This window comes from Bos grunniens, chromosome 17, assembly GCF_055505025.1.
Source record: "Bos grunniens cultivar Pamir isolate PY7600 chromosome 17, Bosgru_T2T1.0, whole genome shotgun sequence".
Taxonomy (NCBI): domain Eukaryota; kingdom Metazoa; phylum Chordata; class Mammalia; order Artiodactyla; family Bovidae; genus Bos; species Bos grunniens.
Genome location: NC_141181.1, coordinates 39982799 through 39999532, shown reverse-complemented (window position 1 = coordinate 39999532; position 16734 = coordinate 39982799). Strand labels below are relative to the sequence as shown.

The window sequence follows — 16734 nt, the reverse complement described above, 5'->3', positions numbered from 1 at the left end:
AGCTTTTATATATAATAATTATTAATTGCTGGCTTCTACAAGAGAACTACCTTGGATGCTTTCTATAGGCAAAAAAGTAGAATTTTTAGTTCAAACAGAACAAGTACCAAACGTATATGTATACATATAGTGTATGTAGAATTCTTTTTAATTTGAAAAAAAATCATTTAAATCTATATATTATATTTTAATCTATATAAATATGATATGATTCTATATTCCTTTGTGACAGTTTACTTACCAGAATGAGGCATGTGGCCTCTTGAACTAGACTGTTAGAGAAGTCTTGGCACGTTTTCTGTGGGTACGGTGACCCTGTACTGGAGCAAGCTGCATCTCTGCCTTTTCATCTTCCAGGTCGCTCAGCCAGGGTAGTACAAACGCAACCGTGCTAGATGTTGCTCAGACAGGTGGGCATAAAAAGCGGGTGCGTCGTAGCTCCTTTCTCAATGCCAAAAAGCTATATGAAGATGCCCAGATGGCTCGCAAAGTGAAGCAGTACCTGTCCAATCTGGAGCTCGAGATGGATGAGGAGAGTCTTCAGACGCTATCCCTGCAGTGTGAGCCGGCCACCAACACACGTGAGTTTCTCCTTAAAGTGGCTGCAGGTCCAGTTGGAATGCAGATAGGCTTCCTGTGCCAGCACAGCAGGGCAGGTTGCAGGGGCACATAGCATCCTGAGACACGCTAGCCTTTCCTGTAATTAACAGCACACAGCGCAGTCCTGGGTTTGGGCTCGTGTCCAGTGGGGTTTAGCGTGGAGACCATGACACCATAGACTACTTCAGGGTGACTGGCTTATTTGGTTTCATCCCAGTGCCACCAGGGTGCAGGCAAGGGACACATGGGTAGATGCAGCGCCCATTCCCATCCCTTGTTTTCTCACAAAGATACCTGCAAAGTGATGGGCAGTCTGGGAGGGGCACAGACCGAGGTGTACTAGCTGCCCCTTACCCCTTTGCCCAGAAGGCACCCAGTAGTCAGTTCAGCTGCCACGTACAGCGGAAATTCTGCTCCATAGGGAACCTCAGCTCAGCCTAATGCATAGATCTGGCCTGGTGAGAAATGGGGGCTGCTTTCTTTCTCTTGGCATTTGTATTTGTAAGACAGAGGCATTTTCCATTTAGGACACTTCGGGATCTTTTAGGGCTGCCCTGGTAGCTCAGTGATAAAGAATACACCTGTCAGTGCAGGAGACACAGGTTCGATCCCTAGGTTGGGAAGATCCCCTGGTGGAGGAAATGGTTACCCACTCCAGTAATCTTGCCTGGAGAATCCCATGGACAGAGGATGCTGGTGGACTACGGTCCATGAGGTCACAAAGAGTCAGACACAACTTAGCAACTAATTAACAACAATGGGCAAGTTTGAAGATACCTTCTACAGAGTTTAAATGCTGGATGATCGAGACGATTCAGGTTATTATATTAGATTTACCCAAGTACTAGAAAAGCACCAGGTATCATGGAGAAGAGCTTGTCCTCAGCAGTCAGATTGGTCTGAATTAAAATCGTGTTTGTTCCTTGTCCTAACAATGCCACCTTAGGCAGGTTATTTAAGCTCCTTTAATGTGTAAAACGGAGGAAGTCAAATATGTCATTGAGTTGTCTTGAATATTAATACACTTTAAATACAGCATTTGATTGCCCTGTAAAATTGGCTTGCCGTCTATCTGCCATGGAATTATACACTCAGTATAATACTCAAGCAGTACTGAGTGCTATTAGCAACGTAGATAATTCTAACCCATAGGAGAGAGAATTTGGTAGTAAAAAGATTGTAGCTAATATTATCCATTAACTTAAAACATATCATGGGATTTGGGGTACCATTTTAGGAAAATAATTTCTAACAATTTTCCTCTTACAATGTTATAATATATTTGGGTTTTTTATAGACATAACATATTAAACTATCCACAGTTTTTTTTTTAATGTGGTACTTAATAGTATAATCATCCTTTGAGATGGCTAGCTTCATAAAGTAAATCTTGTCCTGCTATGCCTTTTTTCTGTAACAAAAGTTCTCCCCCTGCCCTTGTTTCTATCCTTTTTATGAGGAACAGGAAAAAAGATACACATTTCTGTATTCTAACTGCAGAAAACGCTCATGCAGTTCTATAATTATCTTATATGTGGCCACTAACCTCTTCAACTTCTTGTTCTATTTTCAAACCAAACAATTACCAGTGCCTAAGAATCCCACTGACAAAAAGCCTGTCAAATCGGAGACCTCCCCAGTGGCCCCGAGAGCGGGGTTGCAGCCGAAAGCACAGCCGCAGCCCCAGCCGCCGCAGCCGCCACACAAACTCAACCAGGGACTGCAGGTTCCCGCCGTGTCCCTTTACCCTTCACGGAAGAAAGTTCCCGTAAAGGACCTCCCACCTTTCGGTAGGTGACTCCATTCACACCCTCTTTTTTTTTCCCCCATTTATTTTTTTATCAAAGTATAGTTGAATTACAAAGTTGGGTTAATTACTGCGGTCAGTTAATCTTCAACAGAGTCAAGAATATGCATTAAGAAAAAGACAGTCTCTTCAAGTGGTGCTAGGAAAGCTGGACAGCCCCATGTAAATCAGTCAGGTTAGAACGTGCCCTCTCACCATACAAATAAAAAACTCAAAATGGCTTGAAAACTTTAACATAAGACCTATCATCATAAAACTCCTAGAAGAGAACATAAGCAAAAACATTCTCTGACATAGATCATAGCAACATTTTCTTGGGTCAGTGTCCCAAGGCAATTGAAACAAAACCAAAAATAAACAAATTGGACCTAATCAAACTCACAAGCTTTCACATGGCAAAGGAAACCATAAACAAAATGAAAAGACCACTGACAGAATGGGAGAAAATATTTGCAAACAATGTGACCGACAAGGGCTTAGTTTCCAAACTATCCGAACAACTCACACAACTCGACAAAAATGCAAACAACCCACACGCCCTTTTGGCACTGTTCATTCACCGCCTGCTGCTCAGATTAGGGAACAGTGCTTATTTTGGATAACCTCATCTGATATACCTGAGTTTTCCCTGATTGTCCCCTCTTAATAAGACATTAATGTTGATGAAGTTAAACTTTACTTTTGCTAGTGGGAAGAACTGTTTTTATAGAGCATCTCATTCAGTCATGCTCCTTTGTCATAGCGATGGGGGCAGAGGCAGGCCATGGGGCTTTTACTCATTTAACTTTTAGCAAGTACAGAAGCTGCTTGGCCCATATACCTTATTTAAACTAGTTTAACCTTTCGATCAATGAGTTGCTGGAATTTAGGCAGAATATTTCTAAGTGAAATGATTTGTCTGGAGGCGTAACTTTCATTTGTTGAATCATCAGTTCTGTAACTTGGGAGGAAAATAGTCAGCTCCAGTTACAGGAGCTTCATCTTTCCTATTAAAAGTAAAGTATGGACTAGTTTAGTCCTTTTATGTAAATGGAGCAAAATTATTTTTCATAAAATGTTCTAGTTCTTTTTTCTGTCTGTATATATGTGTGTGTGTGTCTGTGTGACAGGAAACAATATTAATAAAAGGAAAGAAATTTTAAAAAACAACTGGCAGCAGAGCTGACTCTTGACAGAATAGGGTACTGGTAGCTGGGACAGTTCCCGGCCGGCTGCAGGCTGTCCATGCATCAGGCAGGAGTCCTAGATGCTCTGTGTGCCCTGTCACGAGTGCTCTGTGACATGTGCTCTGTCATGAGTACTCTGTCACTGGCTCCTTCCTCCTGATCAGCAGGTGTCCCATTTGTTGAATTGGGGAAAAGTGAAATATCTTCCCTTTATGGGACATTTTCCTCTTCGAAATATTTGTTTTGCTGCCTCTATCACAAACAAACTGAATTAATGTTCCTTTGTCCACTGTGTTATTTTTTAAATATAATTTTATTTATTTTTTGGCTGTACCATGTGGCGTATGGGATCTAGTTCCCCCACCAGGGATGGAACCCAAGCCCCCTGCAGTGGAAGTACAGCATCTTAACCACTGGACCTCCAGGGAAGTCCCTCCACTTCCCTGTTATGAATATCCCTGTACTCCTGCAAGTCAACCTCTATTGCCTCTTTTCTGCTTCTTTTCTGCACACAGCCTGTTACTCCACATGGAGGCACACCTAACAGAGAGTCATCCCCCCCTTTCCCAAGGAGACTCTCCCTCCAATATTTTTAGGCCTATTTGAATTTATGAGCTTCAGGAGTATGGATGAAATAGTCATGTGTCTTCTTAAGAGAGTTTAATAAACATTTAAAGTCACATACTATAAAATATTAACTTAGAGTTGCTGAGTTCACCCACCACCCCCATTCATGAACCAAGTTTTATTCTGAATACTTTATACACTTAAAAAATTTTTTTGTTTTTGATGTGGACCATTTTTTAAAGTCTTTAGTAAATTTGTTGCAATATTGCTTCTGTTTTATATTTTGGTGTTTTGGCCATGAGGCAGGTAGGATCTTAGCTCCATGACCAGAGACCAAACTTGCAAGCCCTGCATTGGAAGGCTATGTCTTAACCACTGGACTGCCAGGGAGGTCTCCCTTCATGCATTTCTTATTTTAACGTCTTTGTCATCAAAGTACTTTCAGAGTGGAACAGAGTTTTCTGAGGCATAGCATCTTCACATCCATCTGCATTATTCAAAGGCAGCACTTTTTCATTCTGTGTGTGATGCTGTCTGGGAATTTTTTTTCCAAATTAAAGCTATTTATTCATGTAGCTTTAGTGTAACTAGTGTTTTGATGTATCCTGTGTATATTATTATTTGTATGCATAATTAAAAGATTGCTTGAAAAATGATTTTTAAAAGATTGTATTAAAAAGTAGTATCAGACACTTACATGAGGTGAAATGAAGGATTAAATCTTGGTTAAATTTCATTCCTCCTTTTTTAATGGATTCTGTTAAGTCTGAGAACATCAAAACTAACATAAGGACTTCCTTGGTGGTTCAGTGGTAAAGAAGCTGCCTTCCAATGCAGGGGCTGAGGATTTGATTCCTGGTCAACTAAGATCCCATATACTGCAGGGCAACTAAGCCTGCATGTTACAACTGAGACCCAAGCTGACAAAAGTAAATATTTAAGGACGTCCCTGGTGGTCCAGTGGTTAAGAATCCTCCTGCCAATGCAGGGGACACAGGTTTGATCCCTTACCTGGGAAGATTCCGTATGCCTTGGAGCAGTTAAGCCTGGATGCCACAACTGTCGAGCCTGTGCTCTAGGACCTGGGAGCTGTAACCACTGAGCCCACGAGTCCTAGACTCCTGCTCTACAATAAGAGAAGCTACCACAATGAGAAGCCACCACACCACAGCTAGAGAGTAGTCCCTGCTGGCCTCAACTCGAGAAAGCCCACACACAGCAATGAAGACCCAGCACAGCCAAAAAAACCCCACAAAACTAATATTAATTGAGGTAGTTTCAGCCTCTAATGCCTCTCCTTAGGTCTCTTTGTTGTTCAAAATATGGTAATTGAGAGTGCCTCATAATAATGCTACAGACTTAGTAAGAATCTCTTCATGTGACTTCCTCACATCTAAAGTAGTTTTTAGGGGGAAAACCACCTGATACTAGCACACGGAATCCTTTTTCTTCTGCCTTACATCCTCCTGCTTGATCCTGCACTTGGTGCTCGATGGCTCCCCCCAGACACCTTCTCCCTCAACTTCTGGTTCCGGGCACTTTCAAGGTCCCCTCCTGCTGCTGCTCCTTCATCTGCTTATTGACCAGATATTAGTGAGGAATTCCTTAATGCTCCTTCAGTCTCTTTCCTGCTACTTCTTTTGCCTCTTGGCTCAATCCTTTTCCTACCATCACTCCCACTTCCCACACGCTAGCTTTTCCAACACCAAAATACCTCTTTCCAACCCAAACTTGAGTTCTGATAAATATTCTGAGCTGCACTGCTTTCATGCTAACTTAAAGTATTTCCAGATTGTCTCTTTTTTGTCTTCATTGCTGCCCAACATATTGTTGAATAATGTGGTGGCCAAGATTCAGAACCTAGCACGGAATACCGGAAGCAGCCTCTCTCGTCCCCGAGGGCGTCAGAAGCTGTGCTGCGGTCCCTGGTGCCTCCTGTGAGGTACCTCAGTTTACCTGGGGAGAGCACACAGACCTCTGAGACTGCAGACAGCCTGCAACAGAATAGAATATGAAGTCTTGGCACAGAAAGGTGTTTGGGTTCTTCGGTTATTCTGCACATTGAAGTTCTTTCTCTTCCAGGCATCAACTCTCCACAAGCTTTAAAGAAAATTCTTTCTTTGTCTGAAGAAGGAAGCCTGGAGCGCCATAGGAGGCCAGCAGAAGACACGATATCCAACACGTCTTCCCAGCTCTCCTCTCCGCCCACCTCCCCACAGAGCTCCCCACGGAAAGGTGACTGGGTGACTTATGTTCTCCTTGGTGACCTGTTCTTTCAGCCATGATAAATTCCAGTTAGAGATTCCATCATTTCTGACAATATAGTCACTTAAAATGACCTTGGGCATTCTCTGACCGTCCAGTGGTCAGGATGCCAAACTTTTGCTGCTGAGGCGAGGTTCCATCCCTGTTTAGGGAACTAAGGTTCCTCAAGCCCACAAGTTGCAACCAGAAAAACAAAAGCGACCTGATGTGTAACACCCAATGGATTTTTTTCTCCTCAGTTTATAAATCTTGAAGAATTTTGGTATTCTTTAATATTATAACTATAAATAGTGTTAAGCTTATATAACTATATAAAATTCATTTTTAGTAATGTTATAATTATAATTTTTATAATTCATTTTTTACTGATTATAAGTGTGGGAATAATTCTTTTTATACTAACAGTTCTAACTAAATATGATTATATAGCATTAATTATGGAGTAAAGGGCTATATAAACATAAGAAAAACTAATATTTTCCTGATTTATTTTTTCATTGTATTAACACAGGTCTTGATTATCTTTTTTGTTACTATCTTGTCTTATTTAGACACTCAGGCTCGCCTTCCAGTATTAATGCTTTCTTATCTTAAAATACTAGGTAATTCTCTGCTGCCTAACCTCAGAATTATTTCCACCCCCTACCCTTTCAGTGAATGGGCATAAGTCCATAATAAACGGCCAGACCATTCTCACTAGACAAGGCCAAAGAGATTAATCCATTGTGAGAGTTCACTGGTACAACAAATACCGTTCCTGCTTGACTTTCTAGCTTTTTTGGACACCTGTGCATTTTATGTGGTGTCAGTCTGTAGTCCGTGTTCGGTGGGTGTGTCTGAACTCTTCTTTCGTCCCTTGTTAGGTGACAGTGGCAGTCAGCTGAGATCTTTTGGCTCCGGGCAGTTGGATTTAACCAGCTCCTCCTCTTCTCTTGGAAGTGAGAACAGGAACAAGAATAACAATGCACCACGGACCTATGGGATAGGTGGGGTTTACAGAGCCAGAGCCAGGGGGCAGGACAGGAGTTGGCTCATTAGCGGAGGAAAACAGTCCCTCCCGCCACGTGTCCAGGGCACCACCTCAGTGATGGTTTTCTCAGGTGTTTTTTGGGCAGACTGTTTAGGAAATCTTGTCTGTCAGAACTTATAGTGTGGTTTATAAAAGACATTTCATAGATGGACACATTAAATCATATCAAGACCTGTGTAACCTTTAAAAAAATAAATCAGGAATTCATAATTTACTGAAACGATGAGAAAATACTCTTTAGAGAGTAATGAGCAACATTTAGGTGTTCTAGATTTCTTGTTTTTTTTTTAATTAGGTAGGTGGCATTGAAAATTTTGCATTGTACACGTATAATCATATAAAATCAGTATTTTAAGTAGCATTAGATTCTTAGTAATGCTAAAAAAGAAACGAGTACTGAGAAGGAAGATTTGAATTTTTTGTTGTTATTAAAAATGTCAGGACAAGCCTTTCTTCCTTTGTGGCTTTCAGAATTGTTTTTAGCAACAAAGGAGAGTTAAGTGTCTTTCATACCAGAAAATGGACATTTGTTTAGACATGGTGATGGTCCAGGGAGAAAGTGGAGATTTTGTACATTGAATCCTTCAAAACAATTGGCTTTTATGTGATTTATCCAATATATTATTAATGTTGAAAAATCAAATGGCAAAAACCCAAAGATACCTTCTTCAGGTCTTATTTATTATTCCTATATGTCCACTTATAATGTGGATCTTCCCAATGGAGTTATTCTCTGCCATAAAATTCTAAAAAATAATAATGCCATTGAAGGCAAAATTGCTCACTTTTCAGGTTGAGGAAAAAAACATACTTTTAAATATGATCCTAGTCATTCTTCATAGTTTCATTTGTATAGACGGGTGTAGTATAATTTATATTTAAGAGTGCTAAGATGAGTCAGGTCATGCCATAATCTCTGCATTAGTTCCTGGCTCATATAATGGCGTTTTCTTTCATCCTCTAAACGTTCATTAAACACGCTAAAATTCATTTGAGTAAAAATTTGCGATATCTCAGTCCACAAGTAGAGTGTTTAGTCCCCACTTCTGTGGCCTGCATTGTGGGCGCTATGAACTTTCAGTGTCTAAGGACTGGTGTGTCCCTACACAGGCTACACTTTGGCTCCGAGTGGCACCGTGGATAACTTCTCAGATTCCGGCCACAGCGAAATCTCCTCGCGATCCAGTATCGTCAGCAACTCCTCCTTCGATTCATTGCCCGTCTCGCTGCCTGACGAGCGGCGCCAGAGGCCGTCGGTCAGCATCGTGGAGACCAGCCTGGCCTCAGGCCGGCTGGAGAGGCGGCCGGCGGTGGAGCCTGACCAGTACAGCCTGGGGTAGGGGCTCCTCTCCTCCACATGTGCACTGCTGTTTACTATGTGTGATGCCCAGGTGGTGGGTGCTCTCCCATCCCAGTTCTGATGCTCAGCATTTCCTGAAAGCGCTGTGCTGTCTCTGCCAGGCAGAATGCTTTCGAGTTAGGGCTGGTCTTCACCGGGATCCGTTTCTCTGTGCTGAGGGCAGGGGGCAACTCTGGGATGTGTCTCAGTCCTTTTGTATGAGCTGCCCTCCCCAAATAATCAGACTGTGGTGAGCCCTGTAAGGGGAAGCTTCCTTTATTATAAGAACTGGTTGCTCTTTTCCGCACTGTGTCAGTGTACTGACATTGCAAGGGCCAGGGGGAGGAGACTGAACAGGGCAGAGTGGCTGCTGTCGGTGGAGCCTTCATCTTCTTCCTGGGAGGAAAGGAAGCCACCTTTTGAGGGAAAAGGGGGTTTTATTGTAGACTGATTAGTTAATCTTGCTCTTTTCTTCCCCTCCTTCTCATCTTCTTTTCTCCTTTTTCTTTCCCGTCGGCCGCCTAGTTCCTGTGCGCCACTGTCTGAGAGCAGGGGCCTGTATGCTGCAGCCACCGTGATCTCTTCCCCCAGCACGGAGGAGCTTTCCCAGGACCAGGGGGACCGAGCCTCCCTGGACGCTGCTGACAGTGGCCGGGGGAGCTGGACGTCGTGCTCGAGCGGCTCCCATGATAACATCCAGACCATCCAGCACCAGAGGAGCTGGGAGACGCTCCCCTTTGGGCACACTCACTTTGATTACCCAGGGGATGCTGCAGGGCTGTGGGCCTCGAGCAGCCATATGGACCAAATCATGTTTCCCGACCACAGTGCAAAGTACAGCAGGCAGAGTCAGAGCCGAGAGAGTCTCGATCAGGCCCAGTCCCGGGCCAGCTGGGCCTCGTCCACAGGGTACTGGGGAGAGGACTCGGAAGGGGACACGGGCACCATCAAGAGAAGGGGGGGTAAGGACGTTTCCCTTGACGCTGACAGCAGCAGCATGACAGCCGTGACCGCAGAGGAAGCCAAACCTGCCGCCATGGCTGCCCACATAGCCGTGACACCCAGTGCTGCCAAGGGGCTCATCGGTAAGCTGACCGCCGGGCTCTGTCGCGTGTGGGTCATGGCTGCACCCTGACTTATTTCAAAAGTAAAAGTATGTGTTTGTGGGTCTTCTCCTTGTTCTGTCCCACCCATTGCCCCTTAGGGCTTCCAAGTTAGCAGTGCACTCAGCATTTTGAAGTGAATGATGGTTACAAGAGCCCACGTTCTGCGTGCTAGTGCTTATAAATACTCTGCAGCACAGGAAACCTTCCATGTGTTGTAGCTGTCAGGATCAGTAGGTTGTCGTTATGGGTATTCTCTGCTCTAGTATTGATCTAGGCTGAAAGTTACCAGAAAGGGTGGTCATTCTCTCTAGAGGAGGAAGTTTTTCTGTTTAATTGGAATCGGTTTTAAATGTTTTATTATTCTATTTTGTTCCCTTGAATTGTATTTAGAACTTTACACATTGCATATTTAAAAATCTCCTACTGATATTTTTTATGTAGGTAAGCTGTTTTCTCTGCTACACAAATTCCCTCTGCACAGGATAGAACATGGTGGGGAGGGTGCTAAGAGGTAATGTCATCAGTAAGAGCCTGGGAGTCAGGCTGGCTGGGGTCGTGCTGAATCGGTGCTTTGCCACTGTCCTAGTTTTGTGACACTAGGTGAGTCACTAAATGGTGTCTGTTTCCTCATCTGTAAAATGAGTTTAATAATTTCTATCCGTGCAGTTGGTGTGAGTTTTAAAGGAAATATCTGCAAAACACTGAACACTAGTGCCTAGATAATAATTCCTAAGTACATGAAAGTCACTTTCAGTTTGCTGCTGCTGTTTTTGTTGTAAGGTCTCTTATTTTCCCTTAACCCTATCAGAATATATTCTTTATGGCATGCTCAACATCTGCATGATTAAAGTGTAGGGATGCATTATAGGATACAGAGTGAGAAATCTGGTATATAATTTGTCTTTTCAAGATGAATAAGGAAAAAACAATACCTATTCTTAGGTTGCAATTTTTAAAGCACTTTTTAAAAACTGAAGTATAGTTGATTTATAATACGGTGTTAGTTTCAAGTGTACAGCAAAGTGATTCATATATATATATATTCATATTATTTTCCATTATAGGCTATTACAAGACATTGAATATAGTTCCCTGTGCTATACACATGTATATGTTAATCCCAAACTCCTAATTTATCCCTCCTCTCCATTTTCCCCTTTGGTAACCATGAATTTGTTTTCTATGTCTATGAGTCTATTTCTATTTTGTATATAGATTCACTTGTATTATTTTTTAGATTCCACATATAAATGATATCATATTTGTCTTTATCTGGCTTACTTCACTTAGTATGATAACCTCAGAGTCTATCCATGTAGCTGCAAATGGCATTATTTCATTCTTTTTATTGACTAATATCCCAGTGTGTGTATGTGTGTGTGTGTGTGTGTGTGTATAACATCTTCTTTATCCATTCATCTGTTGATGGACACTTGGAATGCTTCCATATCATGACAATTACAAGTAAAAAAGCACTTTAACAAACTAATACACACAATTTTTACTGCAAAAGAAAGAATGATCTAAGGTCCTAACAGTTGAGTCTAGAATGTTCAATATAAGAAAACTTGGCCTTCACCTGCCTTTATGTCATGAAGTTACTATAAAAGGATTTTAAGAAAAAATACATACCTTACATACATACAATCTTAAGTTTTGAAATTTGCATCATTTTTGGTACACTTTTCCAACTTTGACTCCCTGTTTTCCGAAGTGAGACCCCAGGCTTGAAAGTAACATGGAATTGATCCTCTGCCTGGTGAGGGTGGGTGCCCAGCACAGGGTGACAGCCTGCCTGGCCAGGCCCCTCTCCCGGGTTGCTGGCCTGGGCCTGGGCGCCTTTCTGTTTCCTTTGCCTGGTGTTTCCAGTAAACCCCAGGGTTGGGCGTTGGTTACTTTGTGACCAGCAGAGACGCTCTGCAGTCACCCGGTTAGAGTTACAGATACTGAGATTGCTTAGTCACTTGTGCCACCAGAGATGACCGGTGAATAGCCAGTTTGATAGAGGTCCTGCCTCCCACTGCACCACCCGCGCATCCCGCTCCGCAGGCCTAGGTGCAGCTACACAGGCACACTGTTGATCATGGTCCTCATCCTTTTGGATGAGTGCGCATGGCCCAGGATGCGCTTCCCTAGATGCTGACTGCAGTGCCTTTTCTCTCCCAGCAGCCAGGAAGGAGGGCCGCTACCGGGAGCCGCCGCCCACTCCACCAGGCTACGTGGGCATCCCCATCACTGACTTCCCCGAGGCCCACCCGCACCCGGCCCGGAAACCGCCGGACTACACTGTGGCGCTGCAGCGGTCCAGGATGCTGGCCCGGCCGGCCGAACCCCCCGCCCCAGGCAGCGCCAGGCCTGCCCCCAGGCCGCAGTGGCACCGGCCTGGTGATGGTGACCCACGCGCCGGCCCCTGTGCACCCCCGGGCCTCACCGCCGAGGAGGACGGTACATGCGCCCCCGCACCCGCCCCTGTGCCCCACCTCTAGCATCCCCGATCCTGGCTGGTCTGCTCTCCCTCCGGATGCTCCCCATGCAGGGCTCCACACCCCATACCCCTAACCTAGTGTGCGCAGTTGGGCTGCGTTTTGCTTCTTCCTAAGCAACTTGAGGAATAACTAAACATTGCAGCGGGGTCCCCTGTAATAACATGTGTGCATGGCTCCTTTTCCTTCCCTAATCCTCAATTTTCTGGGAGAATGTTTGGACTTGTAACAAGTTCCAAATGAAAGTCTAGTGAAGAAAAACCCAGTTCTCTAGAGCTTTTTATGCCTTCTCTGTGTGAACCCAGCTGGCCATTTTGGGGTGGGAATGCAGAGGGGCAGACTGTGCCACCCCTTCCCCCTTCTGCTTTTACGTTATTCTGCAAAAAATTGTTATAGAAGAAAGCAAAACAATTAATGAAAATTACTTATAATCCTGTCATTTACAGACAACCACCATTAGCATTTTGTTATACATCCTTCTAGACTTTATGTGTGAGTGTATACTATAAAAGGTCACGTGCTGCTTTATAGTGTCTGCCTGCAGTGCGGGAGACCTGGGTTCGATCCCTGGGTCGGGAAGATCCCCTGGAGAAGGAAATGGCAACCCACTCCAGTACTCTTGCCTGGAGAATCCCATGGACGGAGGAGCCTGGTGGGCTACAGTCCACGGGGTCGCAAAGAGTTGGACACGACTGAGCTACTTCACTTCAGTGAATTTACCGTCAGTGAATTTCCAATCAGTAAATATACAATATACTTTATTTTAAACTTTTCATTGTGAATCATTAGGGAGAAAAAAAAGATGAGTATTGTAAGTGACTGCTGCTGCTAAGTCACTTCAGTCGTGTCCGACTAGCTGCAGTATAGTGACCTAGACTTAGAAAATAGCTATGGTGTTTTTATTTAGCATATCGGTGAATGTATTCTCTCTAAGCACAAGAAAATGACTTGCTTACTCATTGATTTCCTTCTTTCTTTGACGGTTGTTTTAGCAGAAGATGAACAAGTGTCTGCTGTTTGAGGTGCGGGCTTCTCTGGACCCGAGTCAACCGCCCAAAGGAGAGCACAAGAAGACGCCCCCTAGCGTCGGAGCCTTGGAACTCACACTCTGAGGATGGTGGACCAGTTTGCCTCCTTTCCTGCCTTAAAAGCAGCATGGGGCTCCTGACCCCTCTTCCTGTCCCCTTTGCATGTGAAATACTGTGAAGAAACCGCCCTGGCACTTTTCCGACTTCGTTGCTTGAATGCACAGTGCAGCCGTCTCCGAGCTCCCCGTCGCTGCCTGCCACGTAACACAGCATCATTCCAGATTCCAAGGTCATCGCCACCGATGATTCAACCTGGCTGCACTTACCCACGCCGGGAAGGATTTTTTAAAAATCTCCCTTTTAGATTTCAATCCAGTCCTAGCACTTGGTTTCATTGGAATCGTGAGAAAAGTCAGCCACGGAACTACTTGGGGCCTTTAACCCACCAAGGAAAACAAAAACGAAATCCTTTGAGTACAGTGCTCGTCCGCTTGTTTACAATGTCCTCTTTTTTTTTTTTTTTTCCTTTTTAATGAGTTTAAAGATTGTGTTCAGAGAGTAAATGTTATATCCATTTAATGATTACAGTATTATTTTGAACCTTTAAGTAGGGTTGCCAGCCTGGGTTTCTCAAAAACCAAATATGCCGGACAGGGTGTGGCCACACCAGGAAGAGAGGAGGCGGGGCACAGCCCCTCTTCCTGTGTCCTGGCCGCCCCCAGAAGTGCCCTATCCTGGAAGCATGAGATGTTAGCCAATTACCTAGATCCCAGGGCTCCCGCCCCTCCTTCCCCAGGGGCTGGAGCTCTACTGTACAAACTGTTTGCACATGGCCGGGGAGGGACTGGGACCCTAGCGTCCTGTGTCTGAGCCTTATGGAGCACAGGGCAGCGTCACCCTTGGGCGTGCCCTGCTCCATCGAGACGGACGGCAGACCCCCTGTTTTTTAAATTATGTTTCTTTGATTTCTGTTCATTTAGCTTTAGGGCTTCTCTTGTTTGTTTTTAAAGAGAAACGTTTATAACTGGATAGCATTGCAGTGAAAGCAGCTTGGGGTGTTGGCACTAACGCCAGCCGTTCATACTGCTCTTTCAAGACAGCCTCCCTGTATCGATCGATCGGCACGAGGGAACACACGAGCCTTTAACATGAAAAAGATCAAAAAGGTCCAAAACCCGGTGCGATCCGCCAGCCTTTGCAAGGCAGGTTGGTGGCCAAAGACTGACCCGTAAGTGGCTTTACGGACGCTGAGATGGAGAAGGCCTGAGTGTAGCAACCACCTGCTCACAGCTGCTATTAACCCCAGAAGGACTGAACCCTCCACTCTATTTTTGTGTTGTTTTTGCACAGACTCCGGAAAAGTGAAGGCTGCCAATCCGGGTAGTACTCAGATGTGAGGAACTGCTGGTCTTGGATTTTTTTTCCATTAAATTCAGCTGATCATATTGATCAGTAGATAAACGTAAATAGCTTCCAATTTTAAAAGTCGAATTGCAGTGTTTTTTCACTGTATCAAAGCAATGTCAGTGCTTTATTTAATGATTCTCTCCTGTATCATGGCATCTGTCTACTTGCTTATATATTACATTGTCAATGATGCATTTGTAATTTTACATGTAAGATGCATTATTTGCCAGTTTTCTTCTCTAGGCTATGGACCTCATGTGCATATAGAAAGACAGAACTCTCGCTCTACACAAGTTGCACAAATGTTATCTAAGCATTAAGTCACCGTAGAACATAGGACTGTAACCTCAGTTCGCTCTGTGATGTCAAGTGCAGAATGTACAATTAACTGGTGATTTCCTCATACTTTTGATACTACTTGTACCTGTATGTCTTTTAGAAAGACATTGGTGGAGTCTGTATCCCTTTTGTATTTTTAATACAATAATTGTACATATTGGTTATATTTTTGTTGAAAATGGTAGAAATGTACTATGTTTATGCTTCTACATCCAGTTTGTACAAGCTGGAAAATAAATAAATATAACATACCGCCTTGTCTGTATTCTTAATGACTCGTGCATGCTTTTTCCAACTGAAGTGTGAGAAAGCCCTTGGGGCTGTGCAGGAGCAAGTCCTCAGGGCACTGAGGAGGTACAGATGACATTGCCTAAGAGAGAAGAAATTAATATCATTCATGTTAGTAGAAAATAAGATCATTCATGTGTCCAGAATTCATAGTGTTTAATGAAATTCAGTGAAAAATGGTATCATTGTATATCTACATAGCATTTATCTCTTCCCAGTTCTTTTCAAGTAAAAATCTTTGCAGGATGTAATATTTTAATTCCCAATATATATACTAAGAAATAGGACCTCGGAGAATTTAAACTGGCATTCAAGATTATGACCAGTAAGTTAGTACAACCTAGCGAGTAATTTGGAAGTTCTAATGAGTACATCAGGGCTTCCTTGGTGGCTCAGTGGTAAAGAATCTGCCTGCCAATGCAGGAGACATGCTTTGATCCCTGGGTCGGGGAGATCCCCCGGAGAAGGAAATGGCAACCCACTCTAGTATTCTTGCTTGGAAAATCCCATGGGCAGAGGAGCCTGGAGAGCTACAGTCAGTGGGATCACAAGAGAGTCGGACACAACTTGGAAACTAAATAGCAACAAAGAGTGTATCAAATATCTTTGTTCTGTCTGTGAGTCCTAATGTAACGTAGGTCTGAATAATACTTAAGTCTATGAGAAGGGCACTTATATTTAAAAAGGTGAGAGTCAGTTAAGCAAAACGTGAGGAAATGTGAGGGCGTCTAGAAAGATGGCAGACTTCAGTCCTGATGCTAAAGGGAAGATGGCCAAAACTTAAAAGTCTGACTGAGACATTTGTGCAGTCTTGTGAAAATCTGGCCACCACAACAATTTGGAGAATTAAGACCATTTCTGTAGCTTCAGCTGTACCTGTTCAGAATGCAGGTGCCCTGTGTGGACACCTGTGTTCTCGTGTGCTCGCCACCATCAGCTGTTCACTGTAAAAACCCTTGCTCAGGGATACCCTATCACAACAGCAACCCATGCTGTCAATTTCTGTCATTCTAAAAGCTTATTCTTTTCTAATGTGTTCAGAAAAATATTAAGGAACTAATGTTTTGAAGAATAACCTCTTAATCATTTTTTGTATTCTGCTGAAAATAAAGGAAAATGACAGTCAGCCATGATGCCTGTTCTTACGTGTTTATGTTTTCAGTTCAGTTCAGTCACTCAGTCGTGTCCGACTCTGCGACCCCCTGAATTGTAGCACGCCAGGCCTCCCTGTCCATCACCAACTCCCGGAGTTCACTGAGATTCATGTCCATCGAGTCAGTGATGCCATCCAGCCATCTCATCCTCTGTC

The 16734-nt window shown here is 43.7% G+C and overlaps 1 protein-coding gene across 19 annotated transcripts in view; it reads left to right on the top strand.

Annotated features, from left to right (window-relative positions):
• The window catches only part of RAPGEF2 (Rap guanine nucleotide exchange factor 2), a 273052-nt gene extending 257663 nt beyond the window's left edge, over positions 1–15389 (top strand). For 8 of the 19 annotated variants that reach the window (XM_086346915.1, XM_086346918.1, XM_086346911.1 and 5 more), the window contains 7 exons: positions 358–581; positions 2190–2390; positions 6223–6375; positions 8546–8771; positions 9300–9859; positions 12047–12325; positions 13356–15389. In XM_086346915.1, the coding sequence (XP_086203041.1) occupies positions 358–581; positions 2190–2390; positions 6223–6375; positions 8546–8771; positions 9300–9859; positions 12047–12325; positions 13356–13384 (1672 nt within the window). In that variant the 3' untranslated portion in view covers positions 13385–15389. Of the gene's footprint in view, positions 1–357; positions 582–2189; positions 2391–6222; positions 6376–7268; positions 7392–8545; positions 8772–9299; positions 9860–12046; positions 12326–13355 lie in introns of all 19 variants that reach the window. The other 11 variants (XM_086346917.1, XM_086346913.1, XM_086346928.1 and 8 more) reach the window with 6 other exon arrangements.
• Positions 15390–16734: the final 1345 nt, after the last annotated feature.